Source organism: Dermochelys coriacea, chromosome 8 (assembly GCF_009764565.3).
Source record: "Dermochelys coriacea isolate rDerCor1 chromosome 8, rDerCor1.pri.v4, whole genome shotgun sequence".
Lineage (NCBI taxonomy): Eukaryota > Metazoa > Chordata > Testudines > Dermochelyidae > Dermochelys > Dermochelys coriacea.
In genome coordinates this window covers 22,577,713-22,605,435 of record NC_050075.1, presented here as the reverse complement: position 1 = coordinate 22,605,435, position 27,723 = coordinate 22,577,713, and the positions used below count along the sequence as shown (strand labels likewise).

General features: G+C 44.4%; 1 protein-coding gene and 1 pseudogene across 2 annotated transcripts in view; both read right to left on the bottom strand.

Moving 5' to 3' along the window:
* Positions 1–1,370: 1,370 nt before the first annotated feature.
* Positions 1,371–5,161, bottom strand: LOC119859934 (annotated as a pseudogene).
* A 15,186-nt stretch (positions 5,162–20,347) lies between these two features.
* SLC26A2 (solute carrier family 26 member 2) overlaps positions 20,348–27,723 on the bottom strand; it is a 29,586-nt gene continuing 22,210 nt past the window's right edge. For both annotated transcript variants that reach the window (XM_038412064.2, XM_038412065.2), the window contains exon 3: positions 20,348–25,360. In XM_038412064.2, coding sequence (XP_038267992.1) covers positions 23,849–25,360 — 1,512 coding nt within the window. In that variant the 3' untranslated portion in view covers positions 20,348–23,848. The remainder of the gene's footprint in view (positions 25,361–27,723) is intronic.

Here is a 27,723-nt window from a genome sequence, read left to right as displayed (position 1 = left end):
TCCCATGATAATAAAAGGAAATAAATTATTTGCAAATTTAACTCAAGAAGTGAATACAATTAACGCAATTAATAAAGTGTCACTCTAGCAAGATCCCGCATGACAGATTGCAACTGATGAGAGAGAAGCACAATTCTCATGGCTCTCTACTTGTAATGTGCTTATGCCCTCTGGCAACCAGCATGCTGTTAATGTTAATCATGCACCAGGACCAGAGAATAAAATACCCAGGCAGCGTGAGGTGAGGATGTATTTTCTTTTATTTTTTCAAAGGAGATGACCAAAGAGGGAAAGAACAGAGTAGGCACTTAGCAGAGACATTATAAATAAATAGGGTCCTTATCAATAACAGGATTTCTATGTCATTTTACGCATTACACTGATCATTTCACTGGCTCTTTCCAAACGTCCCTCATTATGAGACAGGAGTATCAGAATTGCCAGACTGGATCAGACCCAAGGGCCATTTCATCCAGTATCCTGTCTCTGATGGTGGCCAATATGAGATGCAATAGGAAGATGTGGGTCTGACATTAAGTTTCATCCTGATCACTGTACCCCTGAAGCATGAGGTTTAATTCATATCCACCATTCATTCTAGACCAGGCTCCCTCATTGGGGCCCGTTGTGCCCCAAAACAGTATCTGTAACCACATACTCACCGCCATCATATAATTATGATATGTTTTGTACAAAGTGTGCCTTGTGGGGTATCATTTTAAAAGTCTTGACCTGTTGAACATTAATATCCTCTTGGATTTTATATGCTATCATTGTATGGGAAGTTATGAAGTTTTGCTATGTGTGTGTTACTGAAATATGTTGTAAGGTTGGGAACACCCACAACCAGCCTTTCAAGTGCAACAATGGAGGAGCCAGACGTGCAGATGGCCCATTAAAGAAATTCACACACCCAAGGACTATCCCAGGAACCATGTACAATCGAGACTTCTCAGCGATAGCACATAGACAATGGAGACTGCTTGACCCATGTCATAGCAAAGGCTCTTTCCAGCAAGCTGGAAGAAGCTATAAAAGGCGGGAAGTGACATCATCCCCTGGCCTCACTCCTTCCGCCGCCCACACACACACAAATAAACACCTGGAAGCACATCTGGAGGAAAAAGACTGAACTGGGGAGGTGGTCCCAGGCTGGAAAGGAGCCTGTGTATTAAGGAACTATACCAACTACCAGAGTGAGACACTGCTTGATTCAAATCCTGTCTAGTTTATAGAACTCAGATTTCTATTTTACTTTTATTTCTGAGGTAACCTCATGCTTATTACTTATAATCACTTAAAATCTGCAATCTTGTTACTTATAATCACTTAACATCTATCTTTCTGTAGTTAATAAATCTGTTTTATATTTTACCTAAAACAGTGCATTTTGGTTGAAATGCTTGGGAAATCTGCTCAGGGCTGGTGCACATCCACTTTCCTTTGCAGAGGTGGAGGACTGGGTAATAAACTTACTCAGGTCAGGCTTCTGACCAAGGCAAGATGGTACAGCCCGGGGGTTCTAGGTTGGGGAGCTGGATAATTGGCTGGAGCCTCTCTATTGTTGGCTCATGAGTGGCTGGCAAAAGCATTCATGTAACTCAGCTGGGTGTGTCCCTGCCTGTGAATGTTTGTATAAGTACAGCACCTGACAGAGGTTTGTGGCTTAGCTACAGCATCACAGTATGAAAGGAAGCCCAGGTTAGAGGGACAGAAAGCTCAGAGATACTCCAGTTCCAGGCTGCATCCCAGGAAACCCGTCACAATCATATCATCCCATCTACCTGCACCAATACAGTGCTATTCTACTGCTGATTACTGTGATCTCTCAACCCCTGAAATGCTAAATTCTATAGGATCAGCCAAGAAGAATAAAAACAGAGGGAGGGGAAAGGGCTTAGGCTGCAGCTGAGAACATTCAGGCTCAATAGCAGAACAGGTTAGGCCTGCAAGCAAACAGCCAAGGGAAGCTGTGGAGTCACCCTCGCTGGATATATTAAATGCCTGGATGCTTACTAGGGATAATCCGACCTCAATGCCGGAGAGATGGAGGAGGGGACCAACTACAGACCTTTCCAGCTCAAAAGCTTCTGTCCATGCTGGGGTCCCCAAGCCCCAAAGAGTGACAGTCTCTCCAAGCTTTAGCATAGACACTTGCTATAGTGAGGGGAGGCGTTCTCCCATTGCTGTAGGTAATGCACCTCCATCCAACCTACCTACCACCTCCCAGGGTTACCTCCATGAGAGGTGGTAAGTAGGTTGACAGAAGCACTGTTTACACTGGGGGTTAGGTCGGCTAAACTGCATCTCTCAGGGCCATGGATTGTTCTCACCCCTGAGAGACGTAGCTATGCCGATATAGGTTTTCATTCTAGCCCCGTCTTGCTGCTAATGTTCCCTTGGAATGTTCTGCTCGCTCTGCGGGTATGAAGATTTAAAAGGGTTATGAGGCCCATCCCTATTTCAAGACAACCCCCATCCCTAACTGCTTATAGAGCTGTCACAATGTTGGGATCCTCTGAGATGTTCTGAACCTCATTGTCAAGGAAAGCAGCCCCTACCTCCTCACTGTCCTTGTGCTGCTCTTGGTACTGACTCTCCACGAACTGCACAGCATCGTGGACACTGTGGAAGGCCAGCTCACTATTTCCTGTCTCTCTCTCCCACCCCCTATCCTGGAGCAGGCGACAGATGGAAGGGTTGCAATTGGCCAATAAGACCTGGATGCCAATCTCCTTGTAATCATGGCGCATCTCCTTCAGCACTCTGAGGCCCACGGTGTCCAAGAACTGCATGGCTCTGCAGTCAATGACTAAGGTATTGGCGGAATGGCGGCTGCTGTTGGGTCCTTCTGGACTCCTTTCTTTGAAGGCTTGAGGAAGCTAAACCTGGAGGAGAAGCATCTGTCACTGCTGTCCAAGTTTGCTTTTGTCTTGGATTGAGCCTTTCATTGTTTGGCAGCCACCAGGGCAGGATTCACCCCAGTTTTCTGGCAGAGCGAGCTTCTGAAGTAGCTCTTGTTGGCGTAGTAAAGGGAGGAATTGAACCTGAAGATCTTGACATTGGTTATACTGCTCAGCTGCTTGTAACTGGTCCTCATAAATTTCTGTATCATTGATCTTGCCCAGAAGGGTGGCCCTGGGCCTCTGGATGAGGAAGATGATGCAGAGGAGAGCAAAGCAGACTCCCACCAAGAGTCCAATGTCTGTCGAGATCAGTGAAGAGGCCAGCATGGTGACCCACCAAACCACCATGTCCACCTTGCTGAGTCACCACATGCTGGGTGGGTCAGCAAACTTCCGCAAGTCTCCTCAAAGGTTGGCTACGGTGATCACCCCCAGGATGCTGATCTGCAGCAAGTAGAAGAGAGGGGCAATACACAGCAGCACCAGCAGCAGCACCCCAGAGGTGATCAGCCCCGAGATTTGGATGTGGCATCCTGTGGATTCCTTAAGCAGGGTCTTGGCCAAGGCTGCAGAGTGGCAAAGCAGTGAAAGAAAGAGGGGACCAAATTTCACATGCCAATAGCGATCATCTCTTGGTTAGCCCGGACAGTGTAGCCATGCTTTTTGGCAAAGATTTCTGCTAGGGAGACTGTCGTAGTGAAGCCAATGATAGCAATGGGACAGCATCAACTGCGAGACTGGAAAACAGGTGCAGGTCTGGTACGGTGGGTTTCTGGAAACCAGTGGGGATGCTCCCACAAATGGCAGACTTGTATTGCTTCTCAAACTTAAAATAATAGGAGAGCAAAGTGCCAGCAATGACCACCAGCAGCTCCATAGGAAATGGGGCCTTCATCTTGTTCTTGTACCGGACATTGATCTCCTTGACTGGTACAATGACGGCCAAAGCAATCAGGCTGGTGACCAGGTCACAGATGTTGGTTTTCTGAATGTACCAGAAGATCTCAATCCATGTCAGGATGAGGGATCCCACCCCCTAGTGGCGAGGGATTTTCAACCCAAGGAGATACTTCATCTGAGAGGTGAGGAAGGTCAGAGAAGCTCCGGTCTCAAAGCCACTCAGGAGGGGTTCTGACAGGTACACAGTTATGAAGCCCAGCTAGAAAACACCTAGAAGGATCTGAAAATAGAGCCAGTTGTACCCTTAGCATCGGTTTTAAAGTCAAGAGAGAGTGACAGAGGCAACGTTTCAATTTGCTGTCACTCTAAAGCCACTGGCTGTTTTATCTACTGGGCTTTCACAAGAGTAAACTGTTATAATATAGAGAATGTTATCGGACATCAGGCTGAGAGATAGCTAGCCAGAGAGGATTATAGGGCCTGTCTGTGTCCAGTGGCTCCAGAAAGGCCTCCATAGCCGCTGTCACCATCTCCTGATGGCAAATGCCTGTGATCAGTAAATACCATGGAATCCAAGGGTAGGGCCAGACCCTCAGCCCCTCTTCTGGCAGCACTGCACTGATTAAGTAGCCCAAAGTAGCACTCGGGAGTCCTCAGGTTGCAATAAAATCAATGTAGGCAACTCTATGTTCACTGTTTTTGGCCACCCTGGTGAAGGGGACATGTCAGTATCAGGCCAAGGGCAGTAGCAGATATAGCTGGAGCACACTGCACTCCAGCAATCTCCTGCTGGCAAAATGGTCCTTGCGGGAGGAAGCAGGGTTACTGCTCATGTAATTCAGAGCAACTCTAAAACTGCTCCAAGTTTATGCCAGGAGGTAACCCAGCTCCAGGACTTGGGCATGGAGAGAGAGCCCATCTCCCCCATCTTAGCTTCTGCCCCGAATACAGCTCAGACAGATACAAGGATCTGGCCAATGATATGGGAGAGAAATAAACCATTGTCCCAAAATTCAAAATATTTGGATCAGGGTTTCTAAATCCCCCAAAGCATGAGGGTGGTTAGCTAACGCATTTTGGATAGAACTTTTCTAACGATCAGTGCTAAGTATCACTGTCATTAATTGTGAAATTTAGTTGCAAATCAAGGCTTGGACTGCAAAGATCCTAAAGTTTTGGGGTGTTTGGTTCAGGCCAGTCCCTAAGTGGGGGAGACCACAGTGAGGAATAGAATGATAATGGAAGAACCATACCTGGTAAAGCCCAACAAGGAAAGTTAAGGAAATTGCCACAGTGATTGCATAGCAGTTTCTGTCACAGATGGCTGTCCCGTTGCTGGGCAATATGGAATTCATTAACGATGCAGAGCCGGTATTACCATCTCCATACCCTGCTAGGCGAAGCTGCCGGTTCACGGGGTTTCCCCAGTCATCAGGCACAGGACACCAAAGGACCCGACAGCATTATGGTGCGAGGTGGCTATGACAAAGTAGATGATGGAGCAGAAGAAGTTGTTGTGGAGTCCATAAATGGGGTCCTGGCTTGATAAGGAGGAGTAGGAGATTGACTGTGGGATGGCAACTATCCCAACCAGTAATCCAGAGATGACATCCCCAAGCAACTGTTCCTTGATTTTGTATCGGGGAAGCCACTCCAGCACTGGGAGTAGCTTGAGGAAGAAAGTGATGACAATTTGGCAATTCCACTTGCAAGCTTCTATGGCTTTCTTCGGGATGAGCTCCTTGGTGCTAAGACTTGTGGGCTCATGTTCCTCTAATTTGATGTGTATGTGACGAAAAGATGAATCTTGTGGTACATAGAATCTTGTGTTTCTATGCTCTGCTCAAACTTCTGTGTTGTGGCAGTCTCCATTGCTCCAGGAAGCTTAAGAGAGGACAGCAGGCATACTCATTAAGGTATTTATTTTGGAGTATATATAAGTATGCTCTTCCTGGACTCGGGGGCCATGCACAACACACAAATAGAGAAATGCAAGTTGCAAGGCAACAATTTGACACAAATCAGTTAGAAAATCATCTTTCCCTGAAGCTGGTTGATCTATTTATTCCGAATAATGGGCCTGATTCTCTACCGCACTTTGCGTAGTCATTTAAACCAGTGCAAAATGAGTGCAAAGTCAATCTGAAATGCAACCACATCAAAATAGTTGCGTTTTGCATCCAATAGACCAGGGGTCAGCAACCTATGGCACGCATGCCAAACACAGCACATGAGCCAATTTTTAATGGCACGCTGCTGTCTGCCGGACTCGGGCAGACAGCAGCATGCCACTAAAAATCCTGCACGGCCCAGCCCGCTCTTTTCCGCCCCCCGCCCACTGCTCTCTCCTTGCAGGGCAGGCAAGCTTCCCCCTCCCCCCCCCGCCTCTTCCCCCAGCGTGCTGGGTTCCTGCCCCTCCTTCTCTCCCTCCCTGCGGCCAATCAGCTGACGGCCCTTGCTGAGGGGGAGAGGTAAAAGTGGGGGAGAGGTAAAAGTGGAGCCGCAGTGCGCTCTCTGCTCCAGGGACCTTGGGGAAGGGGGATGGAATCAGGGTATATCCCCTCCAGCCCCCTGCCATGAGCTGCTCAGGGCAGGGGGCTGGGAGCACCCCCATGACCCCAGCCCACCCCCCCAGCCCTCTGCCCTGATTTCTGCACCCCCCACACACATCCCAGCCCTCTGCCCTCACCCCTGCACCCCCTCACACACACCCAGCCCTCTGCCCTCACCTCTGCACCCTCCCCCCAAAACCCCAGCCCTGACTCTGGCACCCCCCACACATACCCAGCCCACTGCCCTGACTCTTGCACCCCCCACATCTGCACTCCCACCCTGAGCACCAAACGGGAGCTCCTGCACCCCCCACCCACATTTCCACCTACACCCCTCGCACCAAATGGGAGCTGCCCAGATAAGCGCTCCACACCCAAACCTCCTGCCCCAACCCTGAGCCCTCTCCCTCCTTCTAGCTCCTGGCCAGACCCTACACCCCAACCCCCAGCCTGCTCCTTCACCCCCAGCCCTGTTCTCAGCAAACTCCCACCCTCATCTCAATGCAGAGAGAGAGGAAGAGGAGAACCAGGGAGAAGGTAGTACCCACTCTATGTGGGCAGGGCCAGGACTCCAGACTGGCAGTGGGCTGAGCGGGGCCAGCAGCTGGGACCCTGGCTGGCAGGAGCCGGCGGACAGAACCCCAGACTGGCAGTGGGCTAAGCGGCAGCGGGCTGAACCACTCAGCCCACTGCCAGTCTGGGGTCCCGGCCACCGGCCCCACTCAGCCCAGTGTTGGTCTGGGGTCCCAGGCACCGGCCCCTTGCCAGCCGTGGTCCCGGCCACAGGCCCCGTTCAGCCCTCTGACGGCCTAGGTGAACGGAACCCCAGGCCAGCAACAGGCTGGGCGGGCCGGCGGCGTAAGATCAGCATTTTAATTTAATTTTAAATGAAGCTTCTTAAACATTTTAAAAACCTTGTTTACATACAACAATAGTTTAGTTATATAATATATAGACTTATAGAGAGAGACCTTCTAAAAAACGTTAAAATGTATTATTGGCACGCAAAACCTTAAATTAAAGTGAATAAATGAAGACTCAGCACACCACTTCTGAAAGGTTGCCAACCCCTGCAATAGGTGCTGGTGTAAATGACTATCCAAAGTGAAGGGCAATGGAGAATCAGGCCCAATTCTTGTTGCAAATGTAGCAACAGCGCTTGTACAACATTTTATTTTTCCTTGAGAAAATGTTATTTCATTGAAACTGAAATTTCTCATAGAAATGTGTCGATTTTGAGGAAATTTAGTTGGGAGAGGGAGGGGGGAATTGAAAAGAAGCATTTCAATAAGACCCAAACATAATGGTCAATATTTTCAGAATGGAGCACCTTGATTTTTCATTTTGAAAGACTTTTCATCTAGAATTTTCTTTTATCAATGGCCAGTGATGGGACAGTAGATGGAGAAGGCTCTGAATTACTACAGAGAATTATTTCCCAGGTATCTGGCTGGTGGGTCTTGCCCACATGCTCAGGGTCTAACTGATCACCATATTTGGGTTTGGGAAGGAATTTTCCCTTGTGTCAGATTGACAGAGACCGGGGATGGTATGGGCTGCATTGCAACCACCCCTTCGGGGAGGCTAGTCCCCCAGCCCCGCCCCTTCCACCCGAGGCCCCGCTCCTTCCACCACCTCATTCACCAGAACCACTCCCCTCCCATCCATTGCAGCTGGAGGAGCCCCGGCCAAACTGGCCCAAGCCCCGGGCTACAACAGCCAGCCCCAAGCGCTGGACTGACCCCCAGCCATGCCAGTTGGCCCCAAACCACCTCAACCATGCCAGCCAGCCCCAAGCATCCCCAGGTTGCCAGCCAGCCCTGAGCCACCCACTGGCCTGGGCTGCCTGCTGGTCACCAGCCAAGTCCCAGCTCCAGGGCGCCGGCCGGAGTTGAGCCTCCCCTGGCTTTGGGTGAGAGGGAATGTGATGAAGGTGATGGTTAGTGGCGTTCTGTTGTTTTCTTTGTTGGGCCTGTCCTGTAGTAGGTGACTTCTGGGTACTCTTCTGGCTCTGTCAATCTGTTTCTTCACTTCAGCAGGTGGATATTGTAGTTGTAGGAATGCATGATAGAGATCTTGTAGGTGTTTGTCTCTGTCTGAGGGGTTGGAGCACAAAGAAAACAACAGAACGCCACTAGCCATCACCTTCAGCCCCCAACTAAAACCTCTCCAACGCATCATCAAGGATCTACAACCTATCCTGAAGGACGACCCATCACTCTCACAGATCTTGGGAGACAGGCCAGTCCTTGCTTACAGACAGCCCCCCAATCTGAAGCAAATACTCACCAGCAACCACACACCACACAACAGAACCACTAACCCAGGAACCTATCCTTGCAACAAAGCCCGTTGCCAACTCTGTCCACATATCTATTCAGGGGATACCATCATAGGGCCTAATCACATCAGCCACACAATCAGAGGCTCGTTCACCTGTGCATCTACCAATGTGATATATGCCATCATGTGCCAGCAATGCCCCTCTGCCATGTACATTGGCCAAACTGGACAGTCTCTACGCAAAAGAATGAATGGACACAAATCAGACATCAAGAATTATAACATTCAAAAACCAGTTGGAGAACACTTCAATCTCTCTGGTCACTTGATCACAGACCTAAGAGTGGCTATCCTTCAACAAAAAAGCTTCAAAAACAGACTCCAACGAGAGACTGCTGAATTGGAATTAATTTGCAAACTGGATACAATTAACTTAGGCTTGAATAGAGACTGGGAATGGATGAGTCATTACACAAAGTAAAACTATTTCCCCATGTTTCAGAGTAGCAAATGCATCCGATGAAGTGAGCTGTAGCTCACGAAAGCTTATGCTCTAATAAATTTGTTAGTCTCTAAGGTGCCACAAGTACTCCTTTCTATTTCCCCATGGTATTTCTCCCTCCCACCCCACCCCCTACTGTTCCTCTGATATTCTTGTTAACTGCTGGTGATGGCTTATCTTAAGTGATCACTCTCCTTACAGTGTGTATGATAAAACCCATTGTTTCATGTTCTCTGTGTGTGTGTATATAAATCTCTCCTCTGTTTTTTCCACCAAATGCATCCGATGAAGTGAGCTGTAGCTCACGAAAGCTTATGCTCTAATAAATTTGTTAGTCTCTAAGGTGCCACAAGTACTCCTTTTCTTATTGTCATGAATGTTAGCAGTATCTGAATGTTCATATATGAAACATAATATGAACCCATGAATTGTACTGAGCTGGCCCTGGTGATTTTATTTGCATAAATATTTGTAAATTGGTTTTATTGTTAAACATGCAACCAGCTCCACTCTCCTGGCTGCTATTACCTCAGTATCCAGGGAGGAGGTAAGCACCAGAAAAATCAATCACAGCCAGCAAACCTCTATAACAGAGGAAGAGAGACCCCTTCTGTCCAAGCAGGTGAAATGAAGTGGTTGTGGTGTTTGATTATGAATGCATCAGGAGTTCATCAAAACATGCCAAATATTTTTGCTGGGAATTTTGAAAACTTTTTTTTCATTTTTATCAAATTTTCCTAGGAAATTTTTTCCATTTTTTTCCTACAAAACACCAATACCCCCAAAATGTTGAGTGCTCAAAAAAACCCCTTTTGGTTAAAAAAAAGATTTTTGGTTTTTAACTTTTAAACAGGAGCAGATTTATCATGAAACAAACAGTGCGGTGGCACAGGGCCCCCAACAACAGGGGCCCCCCAAAATACAGGACAAATACCTGACAACCTGCCCCCAAGTCCTGGCCAGTGGTGCAGCAGGGCTCAGGTAGGCAGGCTGACTGCATGTGGTGGCCAGTGGCCCCATGCCACTCCCAAAGGTGGCTGGCTGCTGGCATGTCTCTGGATGCCTCTGGTGGTGGGGGGAAGGCAGTTCCGCGCACTGTCCCCGCCCCCGGCAGCGCACGGAGACCCACTGCCCCTCTTGCCCCAAGGGGTGCGCAGAGACATGCCAGCAGCAGGACTAAGGTGGCTCCTTGCCCATTGTGCCTCCCTCCCTCCACACTGCTTTTCTCCCAGAAGCGGCCAGCATGTCCCTGCAGCCCGTGGGGGGAGTGTATTTGTGTCTCTGCACGCTGCCCCCACCCCAAGTGCCAACTCCGCAGCTCCTATTGGCCAGGAACTGCAGCCAATGGGAGCTGCAGGGGCGGCGCCTGCGGGCAGTGGCACACAGAGACTCCGTGCCCTCCCACCCCCTGCCTAGGAGCCAGAAGCATGTGTGTGCCAATCACTTTGGGAGCCGCCCCCCTCCCACATCCCAACCTCCTGCCCCAGCCCAGAGCCTGCACCCCACACCCAAACTTGCTCCCAGAGACCGCCCCTCACATCCCCCTCCTGCACCCCAACCCCCTGGCCTAAACAAGTTACCTCACTTTATTTTCATTTATTTCCCAGTACTCATAATACAGGAGGAGAATGAAGAAAAAAGGAATGAAAAACGGGGGTGGAGATAAGAGAAAATGTTCTTTTTCTTGGCTGGGTCCCCAGTGGGGAGCCCCAAAAATTAAGCTGCACACGGAGCCCCACTAACTCTAAATCCACCACTGCTTTTAAAGAAAGGAAAATTCCACCAAAAATGATTTTTTTTCTGTGAAAATTTTCATTTTTCCAGAAGCCGCATTTCATTGAAATTACATTTCTACAGAAAAATTCTAAGCAGTTCTAGGAAGCATGTACATTGATTCAATATCCTGAGGGCAGGCAGGGTATTCGTTGCACAGCTGCATAACCATCTGATGGGTAAACTCAAAGATTGAACCCTTTAAAATGCCTTTTCCAGTCTCCAAGTTTGTCTATAACAGAGGTGGGGAAACTATGGCCCGTGGGCCGCATCCTGCCTGCGGGACTCTCCTGCCCGGCCCCTGAGCTCTGGGCCCAGAAGCTAGCCCCCGGTCCCTCCCCTGCTATTCCCCCTCCCCAGCAGCCTCAGCTCACTGTGCCGCCAGCGCCATACTCTAGGCAGCAGGGCTGCGAGCTCCTGGGCCAGTGCAGCTGCAGAGCCTGGCCTGACCCGGTGCATGGCTGGCTCCGGCCAGGCAGCGCAGCTGTAGCGCTGCCAGCCACCGGTGCTCCAGGTAGCGTGGTAAGGGGGCAGGGAGCAGGAGGGGTTGAATAGAGGGCAGGGGAGTTCGGGGTGGTGGTCAGGGGGCAGGGGTGTGGATGAGGGTCGGGGTGGTCAGAGGGTGGGGAACAGGGGGGTTTGAGGGCAGGGGTCCCAGGGGGGCAGTCAGGAAGGGGGGGTTGGATGGGGCGGCAGGGGGCAGTCAGGGGCGTGGGAACTGGGGTGGTCAGGGGACAGGGAGCAGGGGGGGTGGATGGGGCAGGGGTCCCGGGGGACTGTCAGGGAACAGGGGGTTAGATGGGGCAGAGGTCTGGGGGGGCATCAGGGGGCAAGAAGCGGGGGGGGGATAGGGGGCAGGAGCCAGGCCACGCCTGACTGTTTGGGGAGGCACAGCCTCCCCTAACCGGCCCTCCATACAATTTCCGAAACCTGATGCGGCCCTCAGGCCAAAAAGTTTGCCCGTCCCTGGTCTATAACATGGGAATGTGAAAGGCTAGCCTAGCCCAAACCCCAAAGGGTTAATGCAGCAGCCAATTAGCCCTGAACTCTAGAGGCAGCCAAAGGGGGAACAGCTGAGTGTGAGCTGGAGTCCTGCCCACAGGTCTGTGTGACTTGTGGTTGTAACTGCTGTGTGTGTTTTGTGACGGCTGTTCTGTTCTCTTTGGACTCTTTATAAATTCCCATAAAGGTGTCCCCGGAGAAAAGGGACTGAATGCTGTTTCCCTGATTTATTTTGGGGCTAGGAAAACAGTGCGCCAGCCCCCAGGGAGTTAGTCCTGAACAACTATTGCTGATTAACTCCATGTGTGGAAGCCTTATTCCAGAATATAAATCCCTTATTACGAATTAGCTTAATCTATTTCAATCCACTTTATAAAATAAGACTCTCTTACTTCAGAATAAGAGCAGCCACACATGGAGTTAATTAGGAATAGTTAATTTGCTTTAAAGTCACATCCAACTCTTTTCTGGATTAACTTCCACATGTAGCCAAGCCCTAAATCCTGCTTTGTGGTGAGGTGGGTATTCCTGTCTGGTACTTTCCCAACAGTCAGATATACTGCCTCACACTGGGTGTGGTAGTGGCAACAAGATTAGCAAACGCCCTTTTGAGCAGTGTCACCAGGGGACAATGGTCATTGGCAAGCTCCAATTTTAGAGGGGAGATGTATTTAGCTAACTGTCTCACTTGCTCAAATGGAAATACAACCTCTTTGTGGTTGCCTAAGGCATCTATCACTGCTGCATGCAGTAATGCTACTTTATATGAAAACACAGGCTTTCATATTTTCTAGTCGTTCGGCCGGTCTGACCCAATCAAAGCCAGGAAATTCAGAGCTAGGGCTCCTCATATTACCCCGCAGCACCCAGACATTGCAGGGCTGCACTTCTGAAACCAAATGACACTGCCCTCTAGCTCGCTTTCCCCCTACCCTGTTGCATTGTTTCAGTGCTCTGGCTTCCTTCTGTGGAACCCCACAACTTACCTCTGGTCTCATGAGGAGCAGAGGATGCCTTTGCGACAGCAGTGACAGTGTGCGTGCATCTCTGTGACCATGAACTACCTGAAGGGAGATCTTCTGCATCTCCCAAGCTGCTTCCCACCAGCCATCTTACCTCAAAACAGGAGCAAAGAGAAGAGAATGCATGAGGCAAAAAGTTTCAAACCTGTTTCACGGTCCTCTTCCTGGATTGTATCTTGCTCCCATTGAAGAGACCTAGATAATCCACCCTTTTTATCTGGCTCTGCCTGATCAAAATTGTGAAGCCAGTCAAACAGTTTGTATTTTGAAAACAAATAACATTCAAGAGGGATATTTTGATGAAAACTTGTTCTGCCCATTAGGGATGATTGGAAAGGTTTAGACAAATACTCCTTAGCGAATGGCAGCATTGCGGATATAAAAAAATTTTATTTGGTAAACAAGAGGAATTGTGCCAAAGGAATCTCTCTCTACTGCCTACTGTGTCTTCCCTCCAAGTGCTGAAGGAGTCCTCTTAGCTGGCTTTGCTGCTCATGAACAGTCCTTACATATGCGGGCAGCTTTTGTCTGACTAGTTCCATTCTCACCTTTATTTCATCCTATAGGTACCTGTGAAAATGCCTAATATAGCAGTCACTAACTGTGCCCGGCAATGTACCAAACACCGATTGTAAATTACACCTCTGCTGCTCCAGTAGTGAGTGTACCAGACCCCCGTTATTTACCTGTACAGAGTCATTAATGCCACATCTTCAGATAGGGTTGTACAAGAAGATGTGCACCGAAAGCAAAGCTCTGGTGACTTAGAGTATTTTGTGGGCAGTTAGGGAGAGGAAGAATGTGTGGGTGGGGTGTGCATGAAAGAGAAGCTGCATTTGGCATGTGTATTTTAGTGACTGTATCATAAGCAACACGGGATTTTGAAGTAAACATTTCAGTACTGCTCACATACAGGCTTCAGAGATCAGCATGTCCTTATACTTGAAGATGGCATCAGTAGGACAGAGACAGCTTTTCCCAGTGAATAGAAACACTAGATTCATAAATATTAGCAATGTCCTTTCTCCTCTTGTGATCTGGGCCCACTGCCTAATTTATGCCACATCTTTCATTCCCTGAAGTACCCAACTCCATGTTTTCCATGCCCCACTATTGCCTCTTTCCAGTCTTTCCTCACTGCAGCTAGTCTCTCATAATGCCCAGAGGGGAGGTAGCATGGTCCAGTAGATTAAGACAAAGGACTGGCAGTCTGGAGACTGGGTTTCTATGGCTATGTCACTAGCTTTGTTCTGTGCTTGGGCATGCCACGTACAGCCTGATTCAAAATCACTGAACAGCCAAGCTGATATGGGGAAAAGGAGGGATATCAAGAGAGCAAGTATTAAGAGAAGGCTGTATGGGTGAAAGAACAAAGACTAGCGGGATGCCCTCCACACCACCAAGAAAAGATGAGAAAGAGGAAGATTACCATCCTAGGATGGAAGATGGATGCAAGTCATTCTGTGAAGGATGACTGTGAAACTTGCCCTGTCATGTAATCTAACCAATAGCCCAGTGCATGGGCCCTCCCGTGCATGGCACACTTTTTTGGCCAATCACTGGTTTGACTGTGATTCCTCTCCGGAGAGGTTTTGTTTATGTTGAATTGGACACTTTAGGGAGGGGGCCTTTTTGCATTCTTGGTTGTGGGTGGCTTAATTGAATGTTTTTTAATTTGTCATTTGTCCCGGTGCCCCATCAATCGGCTTATTAACATCGTTCCATAAAGATGACTGTGTATAAAATAAATAATGGTTTCTTATTATGTAAGAAGTGAAAGGTGCAGACTGGTGAATTTCTCCCACCAGCAAAAGCTTCCCCAGCCCCTTCCTTCCCCTCCATCTCTGAAGTAAACAGAAAACAAAAAGGCTCACAAGCTGGTCCTAACCCCTTCCCCCTGTAAATGGCAGGTTTGGAATCCAGCAGTGATTGCAAGCAGTTTCCCCCTGAACAGTTAGTGGTTTTATTCCACAGATAAAGGGCCAATGGAGCTATGATAATTCATACCTACTAAGGAGCTAGCTCAAAGTGTTCACATATGTACATCTCTGTGTTAGGCTCCAGGTAAGCAGGTAGATGAAGAGCTCAAGAGATGTAGAGACTGAATTCCTGTTTCATTGGCTCTATGACAAGAGCAATAAAAGAACTTAAAAAAGAAACCCACAACAAAACGTCATGTGACTTAGGGTTACTAAGCTGACCTAGATGGTAAACACAACCTGAGGAAAGGTCACCAAAATTGGCCAAAAAGCCCCTCCTACTGCTCATGCCCGAGGCTATATGCTATATTTAGCATGTTAGCTTAATCAGAGCTAGCGTGGGTATGTCTCCTCAAGCTGGGACTCAAACCCCCAGTTTGAAGTGTAAACATACCTTAAAATTTATGTTCAGTAGAGAGCCAATACCAGTCTATCTCAGTCTCATGATGGTTTACTTATGATACCAAAACTACACCAGGAAAAAGCCATGGTGAGTAGCACTGTGCCTATTATTTATTTTTTTTCAGCTCACTGGCAATTCCAAGAAAATCAAGGAAAAAAATATTTCAGGTTGACCCAAAACCAAAAATGTGCAAAGTTCTTGGGGAATAAAAGAGTTTTAAAAAAAAATGTTTGAAGCAGGAGGTCACTTAGTTTATTATGTACCCAGGAGATCTCCCCCTTAGCTCTAGGTAAAAAATTTTCATTCAAAAATTTTTCAGCAAAAAATGCCCCTCATATGGTTAGTTCCTAGCCAGGCATTTTAAAGTAAATGTTATGTCAGTTAAGGTCAAATACTCTGTTAATGTGTGTAACTAAGAGGTGTGGTTCTATAGACAATGTTTACAGAAAATATACTTGGAATAAATACAGAGTTGGGAGTGGCACTGAACAAATCGCTTGCTACTCTGAAACTTAATCCCCTCTGTCTCAGTTTCCCCATTTGTAAAACAGGGGCTATGTCTACACGGCAGTAAAATGTGTATATATACAATTAAACATAGGTGATTGTGCTGTTACATTCTGAGTATGAAAATGTTACTTTGTTACTACATTTTTAACTAATTTAGGAAGAAATTAGCTGCACATGTCATTGCTGACAAATTTGTTTGGGTGGAAATTGCTGTCTAAAGAATAAGGGACCAGTGCTTCATGGAACGTTTGTATCTGTATTTGCTTAATACCCAGATGAAAAGAGCTTAAACATCAAGAACAGCAAAATTATAAACATCCTCTTTTTAAATGTGGACAAAAAAGTTTACTAAACCAGATAAAATTCTTGTGTTTATGGTTTCTCCAAAGCCATTCTTTCATAAGGCACATTGGCATTAAAACAATATTATCAGTACTGTTTAACAGCTAGAGATAATACAGAGTTTGACACTCTACAAAACAAACACAAACATTTTTTCTATAGTAAGGCAAAATAGAGAGATTGACGAAATACAACCCGCTTTATACAAACGTTTGATAAATTTGTACAGCTTTTTGGTGAAAAGAAAGATGTTCAAACACCAGGTCTCTTCTCTCTTTTGATGCACAGGCATAATTTATGTTAACAAGTTACATGTGCAGAATGTAGTGAGACTAGATCACTTAATGGCTCTCCCCAGCTATCTAAATTCTTCTAACCTTGATTTCTGGTAAATGTTGTAGATCATCAGGACAGTATCAAAACATCCATTATGCAAATAGTTCATGGTAAAAAAAATAAGTTATTTGGTTCATAGTACAGTACAGTTCAAAACCTTCTTGTTAAACATAAAACATTTTTGTAAAGTGGGAAGATCTACTTCCTAATGAGAAATATTTGGCTACTTGAGGTTTTGTTTACTTAAATTTATCCCAAAATTTGAAAAGGGTAGTGATAAACCTTGTCATTTCCACTTAGGAAAACATGGCTTTGATTTGTTGTGTGATACAAAATTCCAAAAGATGAGTCCAATGAACCAAGAAGCTGGTAAGCCTCTCAGTCTCCACAATGAAGCTTTAGCTACCTTTGACCATTTCCCAGCCCACATTCCCCCCCATAAAAGTTTTTCTTCCTAAAGCTAGGAGTTAGCTAATTAAAAAAAAACAGAGATAATTTTGGCAGTAAATCTACTTAATACAAGCCTCTTAAATGCACTAACATTTTATATACCCCCAGTTTAGAGAGGCAGGCATCTGTCCGACATTATCTATAGAATAGGAAGTGCAAAGGTACTAACCACATCATGTCATTAAACAGTATATCTTTGTTTTAAAGAGCAGTTATTTTACCTGACTCCAGCCCCAGTTTTCTATTATTTAATGGCATCAACAGTATAACTGAGTCAAAAAATTAGTTTCCTGCTCAGGTTGGAGTTTGATTGGAACAGAGAGCTGTTCACAGTGTATAAAGTAAAGCACATGCATAATGCCTTGTCTACACTTTAAAGTTTTGCTGCTTTAACTATGCCAATGTAGTTTAAGGTGGCAAAACTTCCCTAGTGTGGATGCAAGTATACCATTATAAAAGCATTTATACCAGTATAGCATATTCTATACTGGTAAAAGGGTCTTACACCAGAATATCTGTCTACAGTAGGGCATAACTAGATCAGTATAAGAAAATGACCCCCCTCATACCACCTCACATAGATATGCCAGTAAAACCTTTTAAGTGCAGGTTCTCCAACAGTAGTTAATCCACCTCCCCAAGACGCAGTAGCTAGCGCTGTCTACAGGGGGGATTCGCTCAGCTTGACTATGTCACTCAGGGATGTGGATTTTTCAAATTTCTGAGCTGAGTCGACCTAACTTTTTAGAGTAGACCTGGCCTTAGTCATCATTTCATTGCCTCTCCAAAAGCAGAGAGAAAAAAGCTCTAGGAAATGCATTGAAAGGAACAAGCCTACATTGCCTGAGAGGATTCACTCAATGACCTAATGCCTGGGTGGTCAGTAGGTGGACCGCAGGCCAAATCCGAACCACCAGACGCTCTAGAATGGACCCCAAAATCTGTTTACTTACTGTTATTTATTTTAATTATTTTCTCGGAGTCTGGACCTTGACTATACCTTGACAAAAAATAATTGACTACCACTGACCTAAGGGATCTTTTCTTGCTTTAAATTTCTATGGTCTTTTTCTAGCACTAAAAACAATGGAGATCTAGGATCCAATGCAACCAGAATTCACAGTGGAGTTCAGCACAAGTGAAAGGCAAAAGGGGATTTTTACTGAATCATAGTCCTTGGGTTCCAAATCCTTTTAGAGGTACCTTGCCACCTGTGATGTCTTGATTGAGCATGTTAGACTCACCAGTGTCATATGATGAGTTTTAAACTGTTTGTTAGTAACTCAGACAGCAGCAACAAGTAGATTGGAGGCACCACTGGACGCTTTGGCAGGCTTGGAGCATAACTTTCCATTGGTTGCTGAAACCTGATAGAGAGTGCAGGAGAAATGCAAGCCCAGCATTCTAGGCTGGTAGAGCTGAGGATACAGAATTATACACAAATAAATAAGCCTAAAAACAAAGAAACCCTATTGTACATAGCACATATGTAATGAGACACTGTGACCCACAGCAACTATTCGGGACCCTGCATTGTTCCCACACTGACTGTGGAATAAGGCACACATGGAGAAGCCAATTTCATAATAGCCCCCATAATAAAGAAACTTATGATGTGACTTTCCTGGGTAATATATTATTTGTGATATTTTACAAAATTTCTCAAATCCTTATGCTGCCGTGTGAGGGTACAAAGCTTTTCCTCTGATTTAAAGACAGGGAGAAATTATGAATAATGGTATGTTTAGAGCTTTGAACTCCCTAACACCCAATAATTTCCTCCCCCTTTTCTTCAGGTGTCAGATTCATTTCTTCTTTTAAACTCTTCATGCAGCTGCTTTGGATCATAGTATCAAAAGATTTAGCATTGAAAATAAGCACATAAGAATGGCCATAATGAGTCAGACCAAAGGTCCATCTAGCCCAGTATCCTGTCTTCCAACAGTGGCAAATACCAGGTGTCCCAAAGGGAATGAACAGAACAGGTCATCATCAAGTGCCAGCTTCTGGCAAACAGGGTAAAATGGGTAAAAGGTCATTGGTAATAGCCGCATCTCCAAAGACAATGGATCTCCTATTCATAGTCAGTCATGTGCTATGTCTTTTTACAATAAAACATGGGAAACAAATGCCAGAATGGCTTATGGCCCACATCTTGCAATGAATTAGAAAAAAAAAATGGATGGACCTGCAGTGATTTACAAGGAAATTATTCCACTGGGTGTCATTACAAAGCACAAGACCAGGGTTAACGATGTGGCCATAAATCCAGGATTAAAATTACTGCCATGTAACTCACTGCAGTACATTTGTCTTTTTTATTAATGAGTAGATTTTATTAATAAGTAGACTATTTGAGTTTCAAAACATTTAAACAACTAAAGCATTTATTAGTGCAATACCTACATTAAGAGCAATTGAAAATGCTATAAATAGCAGCTCTAAGTAAAAGCAGAGATTAAGTCTCTTGGCAGCTATATAACTGAGACTATGTGAATATTAATTTCCATAATGCCATATCACTAAAATTAATTAATGTGCTAATGATCTCATAATCCATTATTCATATTGATGTTTGCTGTATTAAGGATTTCTGGTATCAGAGTACTAAATTCTCAGCTGGTGTAGCTCAGCCTTGCTCTGTTCAAATGAATCTAGGCCAATTCACACCAAATGAGGATCTGACCCAGAGTTTTGGAGGTATTATTTACAACTATTGCTACAATCTGGAATGGAGGATGCATTCCAATATGCTGACACAAATGATTTCCTCTTTTCTTTTATGTATCACTAAAGTACTAAAAGTCCAACATATATACACACACACACATAACTGGACTTTAGTGCATTAGACCTTCTTCTTCATCAGTAGTGCAACAAGTACAGTAAATGCCCTGGTAATTGTGTTTCACATAACATGTGAAATGGTAAACTCTAATCTTTATTTAGTGCCAATGTACATTTAAATGTATTATTTGTAGTGTTCTAGTTCTCTACCTTTTCTGACATTTATCTATGAACACTTCTGAGTGGGGTTGTGTGTGTTAATATACAACCTGCACATAAGCTATGGCATTCAGGACACTTTTGTATACACAGAATTGTTCAGCAGGGTGCTTTTCTGCTTGGATTTGTTTTTTGTTTTGTCTCTAATGGTATTTGGGTATACCAAGAGGAAAAAACCCATTGTTATCCATGTAGAAGAATAGCACTTATTGTGTCCAAATAATATGCATTTTAGCTGAACATAAATTAGTTCTAGACGTGTCTTAATCACGCTGCATTAACAGCTCTAAACTGTATTTCCTGAACCTATTTTTATGGTTGTCTTATGAAAGTGAATATGGAACAGCTTTGAACAAGTGTTCTGCAATTTTGTGGGAAGCCCACACTTACTAGGAAGTGAAAGTATAGCAAAAGACAATGTTTCTCCAACATCAGTCTGTTCTCCTGAAATATGTTACTAATCAGTATTTAAAACTAAACAGTTTAATGTTTAACAGTTTAATGGGGGAGGGCGGGAATAAAATCAATGTTCCAGTCACACTTTATGGTCCTGTGAACAATCATATTGAAAGCAATTCAGCCAAGCCTCTGAGTTGGCTGATATTGGGTTCATTCATTTCATTTACTCTCATGCTTAGTTCTTCCTCTAGTGCTTAACTTCTACATTTCTCAATATATGCTGGCTTTTTCTTCCTAGAATATGTGAACATGCAGAGCCCCCTGCTGGAGTGTACAGGCTTTTACACTTAAACATAGTCCTGTCAGTCTCAAGTCTTCAAGTGTCATTGTGCATACGATAAAATTGTTGTCTCTTGACATTAGCCTAAATGTTGTGAGCTATAGAAGCATGCTTAGGTACTAAGCGCTCTGGAGGCTTAACATTTTCCTACTGATGTTCAGACAAGACCTACTGTTTCTTGTTGCAAAATTGATGCTTTATACTGCCAGGGAAGTTTTGCCTGGAGCTTCATGAAAAACTGACTTGAGGAGAGCATGGCCATGGAAACTACGGTGGGACAGCAGAATCTGGTCAATTGCAATTTCTTATCTAAACAGCCACAAGCTCAAGTCTTTAGAACAGATTAATTGTGGTTGTATTTCCCTCTCTCAAAGCTGTGCAGGATTGTAAACTTTGTGGAAAGATCATAAATTGTATTCTACTTAAATCCTCTGAAAAAAGGAATTTGTTTAGTATAGTTTATTTTGGAATGCATTTTTGTACTCTTAGCATTATAAAATAATTATAATCTAATGTTTCATGTATTCCTGAATTTACCTATAGCATTTTATGTTCTGGTCAATCAAGTACATTTCTCTGAATTTTTTTTTTTTTTTAAATTTAAACAGTTTATAAAGCTCTTAACTCAGGAACCTGAAAAATCCTCATCTGATCACACCTTGTCAAAATGCCTGTATGCTACTGCAGAAGATTTGAGGATTCTGAGTTCCAGCATTGCCAAGTTTTGTGAGTCTATCACAAGTCTTGTGATATTTGGTGTTTTCTTAAAGCTCCTGCTCTTAGAGTCAAGTGATTACACGATCGTCTCATTTTCATGTTAAAAAAAAAGTTTCAACCCCTCATGGTTGCAGAGAAAAGTTTGAAAATATGGTCCAAGTACACCCTAGAGGCTCAGAAACCAGAAGACAAAATGTATTTTTATTTAACCTCCTAATTTTTAAGCCAATGTCATGATTTTTTTTTTTAAAAGGAGTGACACTCAATTTTTGAATGTCTAGAGTTGGCGATCCTATGTGTAAATAGAACTCAGCTGAAGATCTGTTAACTGGTTTCCATTTCTTTTGTATTAATCCTTCCCGTTACATAAAGACAGTTACTTTGCATGTGTGAAGGACAAGTTACTTGTTTCTACTGAACAGTACATGAAGTTTTCATTAAAGTTGCAAAATTAGGGATCGGACGGATAATTAAAAAGGCCTTCTTCATTTCTGCTTCCAATATTGTGGTAGCTACGTTGGTCCCAGGCTATTAGAGACAAGGTAAAGAAAAACTGGGGTGGCTTGTCTCTCACCAATAGAAGTTGGGTCAATAAAAGATATTACCTCGCCCAGCTTTTCAATTTCTAACATATATGATTCAATCTGTATGACACACAATATTGACTGCAAGGGACAGTCCTTTACTAAAAATAATAGATTAGGTCTAATTCCTACGATTCTGTAGTATAGCATGCTATTGCTCTTAAATGCTAGGCAAATAACTGAATATAAGCAAATAATTAAATACAAGCATGAGTCGGGCTACACTTAGCCTGCCTTACAGCTTCCAATCTATAATCCATTCCTGGTACTGTGCTCTACAAATCTTTAAATAAAAATCTGTCAGGATTGTCCAAAGGAACTCAACATAAAAAGACAAACTTTCCCGACAAATATACAACCATGTGTATAAATAAGAAAACCATTGCTCCAATCCTTATCTACTAGATAAGAATAATAGGTGGCAAGGTCAGAGATTAGGTGGCAAGGCATCTTTGGTTAGAAGTGGTTATGAGGAGTTACTTATTAAAACATTTCATTCTGAACTGCCTGTATAATATATACCCAACCCATGCAAGCTGTAGCTCACGAAAACTTATGCTCAAATAAATTTGTTAGTCTCTAAGGTGCCACAAGTCCTCCTTTTCTTTAAACTCTGTGCAATCAGAGGTGTAATCAAAGGCGTATGAACCTACAGGTTTCAGAGTAGCAGCCGTGTTAGTCTGTATTCGCAAAAAGAAAGGGAGTATTTTCCACTGAATGCATCCGATGAAGTGAGCTGTAGCTCACGAAAGCTTATGCTCAAATACATTTGTTAGTCTCTAAGGTGCCACAAGTCCTCCTGAACCTACACAGTACCTGCTCTGCAGATCCCTCTGATAACAGCAACAGAATGTGACAGTGAGATAAACTGTAATGCTTTCCCCTTAGGGATGAAAACTCACACCCTCAGGGTCATGCACTCAGCCTGAACTCAAACAAATCAAGGCAGCAAGTCTCAGAGCCTGAGTCTATAGACTTGGGTTTGTGCTAAAACACTAAAAATAGCTATATAGACATTCCAGCTCAGGCTGGAGCTTGGGCTCTGAAACCCGAGGCAAGGGGATTCCAGAGCCTGAGCTCCAGCCCGAACTCGAACATCTATACTGCTGGTTTTAGCCCCATAGTGTAAGCCCAAATCTGCAGACTTGGGCTCTGAGACTTGTTGCCTTGATTTCAAATCACTCCAATTCCTGAAGTTCTTTCAGTGCCTGACCTGCTGCGTATGTAACATGCACAAGTCTCACACATCAAGGAATCTTCTTGTCACTTACAATTTCACTCTGAGAAAAGGGAACTCTTTATGAAAGTCAGGCCCAGGTCCTCATCCAGCAGAAAACTCTCTCCATTGTCATGTCAGAGAACAACCCAACAGACCTGGGTATCTGTTCCCGCTCACTCATTCCTTGGCCAGCACAAGGACTGAGTGATATGGAGGCAGCATGCTCCTGGAATTGAGGAGGAAAAGTGTAGTTGCCTCAAGCTATTCACTAAGGGGAAGTACTGACAGCTGTCAAAGGAAGTTCAATCCAGAAGGATGGTGTCAGTAATAAGGGCATCAGGGGTGCAGATCTAAATGCTGGGTTATTACTAGGATATGATGAGCCCAACAGGGAATACACGGGAGGATCATGAAAAACATTGGTTTAACAAGTTAATCATGATCACACTGAGGATACCTATATTCAGCACTACTTACCTAATCACCCTATCCAGTAGAGCAAGATTAAAGCACACTATATGCTCTACACTACAGTTTTTGAACAATACCCATGTACTTTCGTGCATTTTACCTGTGTGAGTGCATTCACATTACATATACATCCACAATTTTCCCCCCTGATCCTACACACAGTTGTTGCTTTTCCAGCACCCATTTTGCTTATGTGCACCCAATGCAAAGTCGACAGCCTGGTGCACACTGTGGAAGAGGAGGTTCTGTTCCTCTTTTTTAAAGTATTCTCCCTGGTGCAGGGAACTCCTCACAGAGACATTGCACTGAGCCAGCAGCACTTGGATGCCTATCTCCCCATAATCTTTGCAGATCTCTTTAAGCGTGTGAATCCCGGCTGTGTCCAAGAACTGTATTGCGCAGCAGTCAATCACTAGGGTGTGAAACACCAATGGCTCAGTGACAAGCTGCACTGCAACGTCCACCTGGCTGCCACCAGAATTCACCATTTTCTCTTTAAGCATTCGCTTTGCTGCCTTTTTCTTGGCTGCCTTCACCTCGGCTGGGTTGACTCCAGTCCGCTTATACAGCGTGGATTTAAAGCATTCTTTGTTGATATAGTAGAGAGGTGCTTCGAAACGGAAAACCACAATGCCTGGCTTAGTCTTCAGGTTTTTGTAGGCAGACAGGGATTCATACATTTCAGTCTCTACCACCCAGCCAAGCAATGGTGCCTCTGGTCTCTGAGTCCTCACAATGACGCACAGCATTGAGAAGCAGACACCAAGCAGCAGGCCAATTTCAGTACTTAACAGTGCTGAAGCAACCATCGTGACTAACCAGATCACTGTGTCCACTTTGCTCAGATGCCACATTTGGGGCAGATCCCTGAACTTCCGCAGGGCTCCTCTGAGGTTCACAATGGTTATGACCCCTAGGACACATTTCTGAAGAGAGTAGAAGAGAGGTGCAATCAAAAGTAGAACTAATAGGATGACCAATGCGGTCACCACCCCAGAGATCTGAGTTCTGCAGCCCGTTGACTCTTTGACAAGAGTCTTGGCAAGAGCTGCACTAGTTGTGAAGCAATGGAAGAAAGAGGGAATAATGTTGCAAAAGCCAATGGCGTACATTTCCTGATTGGCCTTAACTGTGTAACCATGCTTCTTGGCGAACATCTCTGAGAGGGACACAGTGATAGCAAAGCCAATAATGGCTATGGCAACAGCATCCATCGCTACACTAGAAATCAGATCCCATTTCGGTGGCTGGGGTGGCAGGAACCCAGTTGGAATGTGTCCAGAAACACTGGAGCCATAATTCTCCTTCAGCCTCCCAAAATGAGATGCCAGCGTAGCTGCCACAACCACGACCAGTTCAATGGGTATGGGGGCCTTGAGCCTGGATTTAAAGTGTTCATTCAGCTCTTTGGTTGGGATGAGGACAAGGAGACACAAGAAGCTGGTGATGAGGTCGCAGATGTTGGTCTTGTGGATGTTTCTGAAGATGTTTATCCAAGTGGTTATGAGGGAGCCAATGCCATTGCTGCGTGGAATGTCCAGGCCTAGGAGATACTTCACTTGGGATGTTAGGATAGTAAAGGAGGCACCTGTGACAAATCCACCGAGTAAGGAATCAGAAAGGTACACTGAGACAAAGCCCACCTGAAAGAAGCCCATAGCAACCTAAAGGAATCAACCACACACAATAGATTAGAGTACAAACCTTAGCATTATGGAATTTAGCAGGAAAGTTAGATAACATAGGTAATATGGCACAATATGTCATTTTGCAGGATATTGCACCATCTGATGAGTGAGATGAAATGCAAGCCAGAATCCCTACCCGCTCAAGATGCATCAGCCTTAAATGGGATGCATAATTGCTAATCATGCATTGGCTTTCAGACAAGGTCTTCATTTTTTGAACTCATTTTTATATTTTTGTTCATTGTTTCTTTCAAGTCTCAGTAACCGCTTACAGCATCCTTAAAGGGTAAGAGGGGAAGCACAGGAAAAAAACTTTTTTACATTTTTGGTAAATTTTGTTGCTTCTCCCCCAAATTTTTGAAATCCCCTTGGCTTTAGGCGTTACAGAAGCCCAGCACCGATGCCCTAGTCTCTCTTGCATTTCTCCTCGTAGCCTGCAATAAGTTATCACCCCAGTCAAATACCAGCTTGCTCTTTTCACTAACAACTAACCCATGGCATGTCTAATTCAGCAAAAGAGTACAGAAACTTCCACTATGCCCAGGTTACACAAGTAAAAGCAAATTTTTAAATGTATATTTTTTATACATATTTATGAATTCTGGTTCCAATTAAATCTTCAGTGCAGTTAGCTCATGATGGAAAGGGCTGGATAGATGTACAGATTCCTGCAGTCCCCTGTATTTACACAGCCACAGTGGTGGTGGCTAAGTGTCTCTGCTTCCCCGTTTAACTTTCTGTAAGTTAAACACAGGCCTCCCTTACAACCAACTTCAGTTATTTCTCCCTTTGAACCCTGCACTAAAAGCCCTTTAATGCTTTTCACTGGCCAAACTGGTCTTTTCCCTGCTGTCATCTTAGAAACTGCTATGCCAGGATCCCACAAGCTGCCAGCTATGGTACTTTTACACCTCTTGGCTCAAACAAACTAGTCCCACTTGGTCACACATGTCATCAGGTAGCGGTGGCAACACAAAGAAAATATAGGCATAGCTGAAAACTGATCTAACTGCATAAGAACCGCATACATTTACTGAGAAGAAGGATGGTCTTGAGATTAGACAGTGGACTGGGACTCGAGAGCTGAGTTCAGTTCCTGACTCTACCACTGACTCCCTGTGTAACCCTGGAAAAGTCACTTGACTCCTCCTTCAGTTTCTTGTCTATAAAATGAGAACAACAATATTTCCTCTCCCTCACTCTTTATCTCTCTTGTGTACTTAGACTGCAAGCAACCTTGGGGCAGAGCTTGTCTTTTACTATGTGTCTATATACAATAGAACTTCAGAGTTGCAAACACCAGAGTTACAAACTGATCAGTCTACCATACACCTCATTTGGAACCGGAAGTATACAATCTGGCAGCAGCAGAGACCAAAACAAAAAAAAAAGCAAATACAATATAGTACTGAGTTTAAATGTAAACTACTAAAAAATAAAGAGAAAGTTTTAAACAAAGATTTGACAAAGTAAGGAAACTGTTTCTGGACTTGTTTCATTTACATTAAGATGGTTAAATGCAGCATTTTTTTCTGCATAGTACAGTTTCAAAGCTGTATTAAGTCAATGTTCAGTTATAAAATTTTGAAAGAACAACCATAATGTTTTGTTCAGAGTTACGAACAAAACACCATTCCTGAGGTGTTTGTAACTCTGAGGTTCTACTGTAGTTCCTAGCACAAAGGGACCCTGTTCTTGGTTGGGGCTTTGAAGAGCAAGGGTAATATAAGTAATATTTTAGTTTAAGTGAGGTTCTATTGACTGGTAAGCAGAGAGACCCCAGGCAAAACACAGCTAATTGCTGTTCTATGTATAACATCTAAATCAGGTAAAGTAACTTGACTTGTTTATGTAAAGAAGCTAGAGAGAGTGTTTTGCCAAATACCAAACAGCAATTCACAACTCCACAATCCCACTGCCTCACAGAAACCCAACCCACCACCACTACTCTATCTCAATTACTCAACACTGCCAGGTAGTATAAGATGATGTCTTAGGTTTTATATCAAGAGGATTGTCTAGAATGTCATAAAAATGTTTTCTTTTTCTCTCCCCCTCGTTGTGTTAGATGCTACAGTTGTGGGCACTCCAGAAATGAGGGTGTATGATTTTGGATGTATGCCTTCCTCTACAATGTTATGGAACCCAAACACAACAGCATTTTGCTAATGCACAAGAACCAGAAATTAAGCTTGCTGATCTAATTTCAGTAGCTAAACAGTGAAATACAAGCATAACCGTTAAAAAATATTATATTTTTAAATGTTTCCATTTTAATAAATTAAGGTATTAAGTAACAGATTTTTTTCAATTACGATTTTTATCTTTGTAGCATCCCT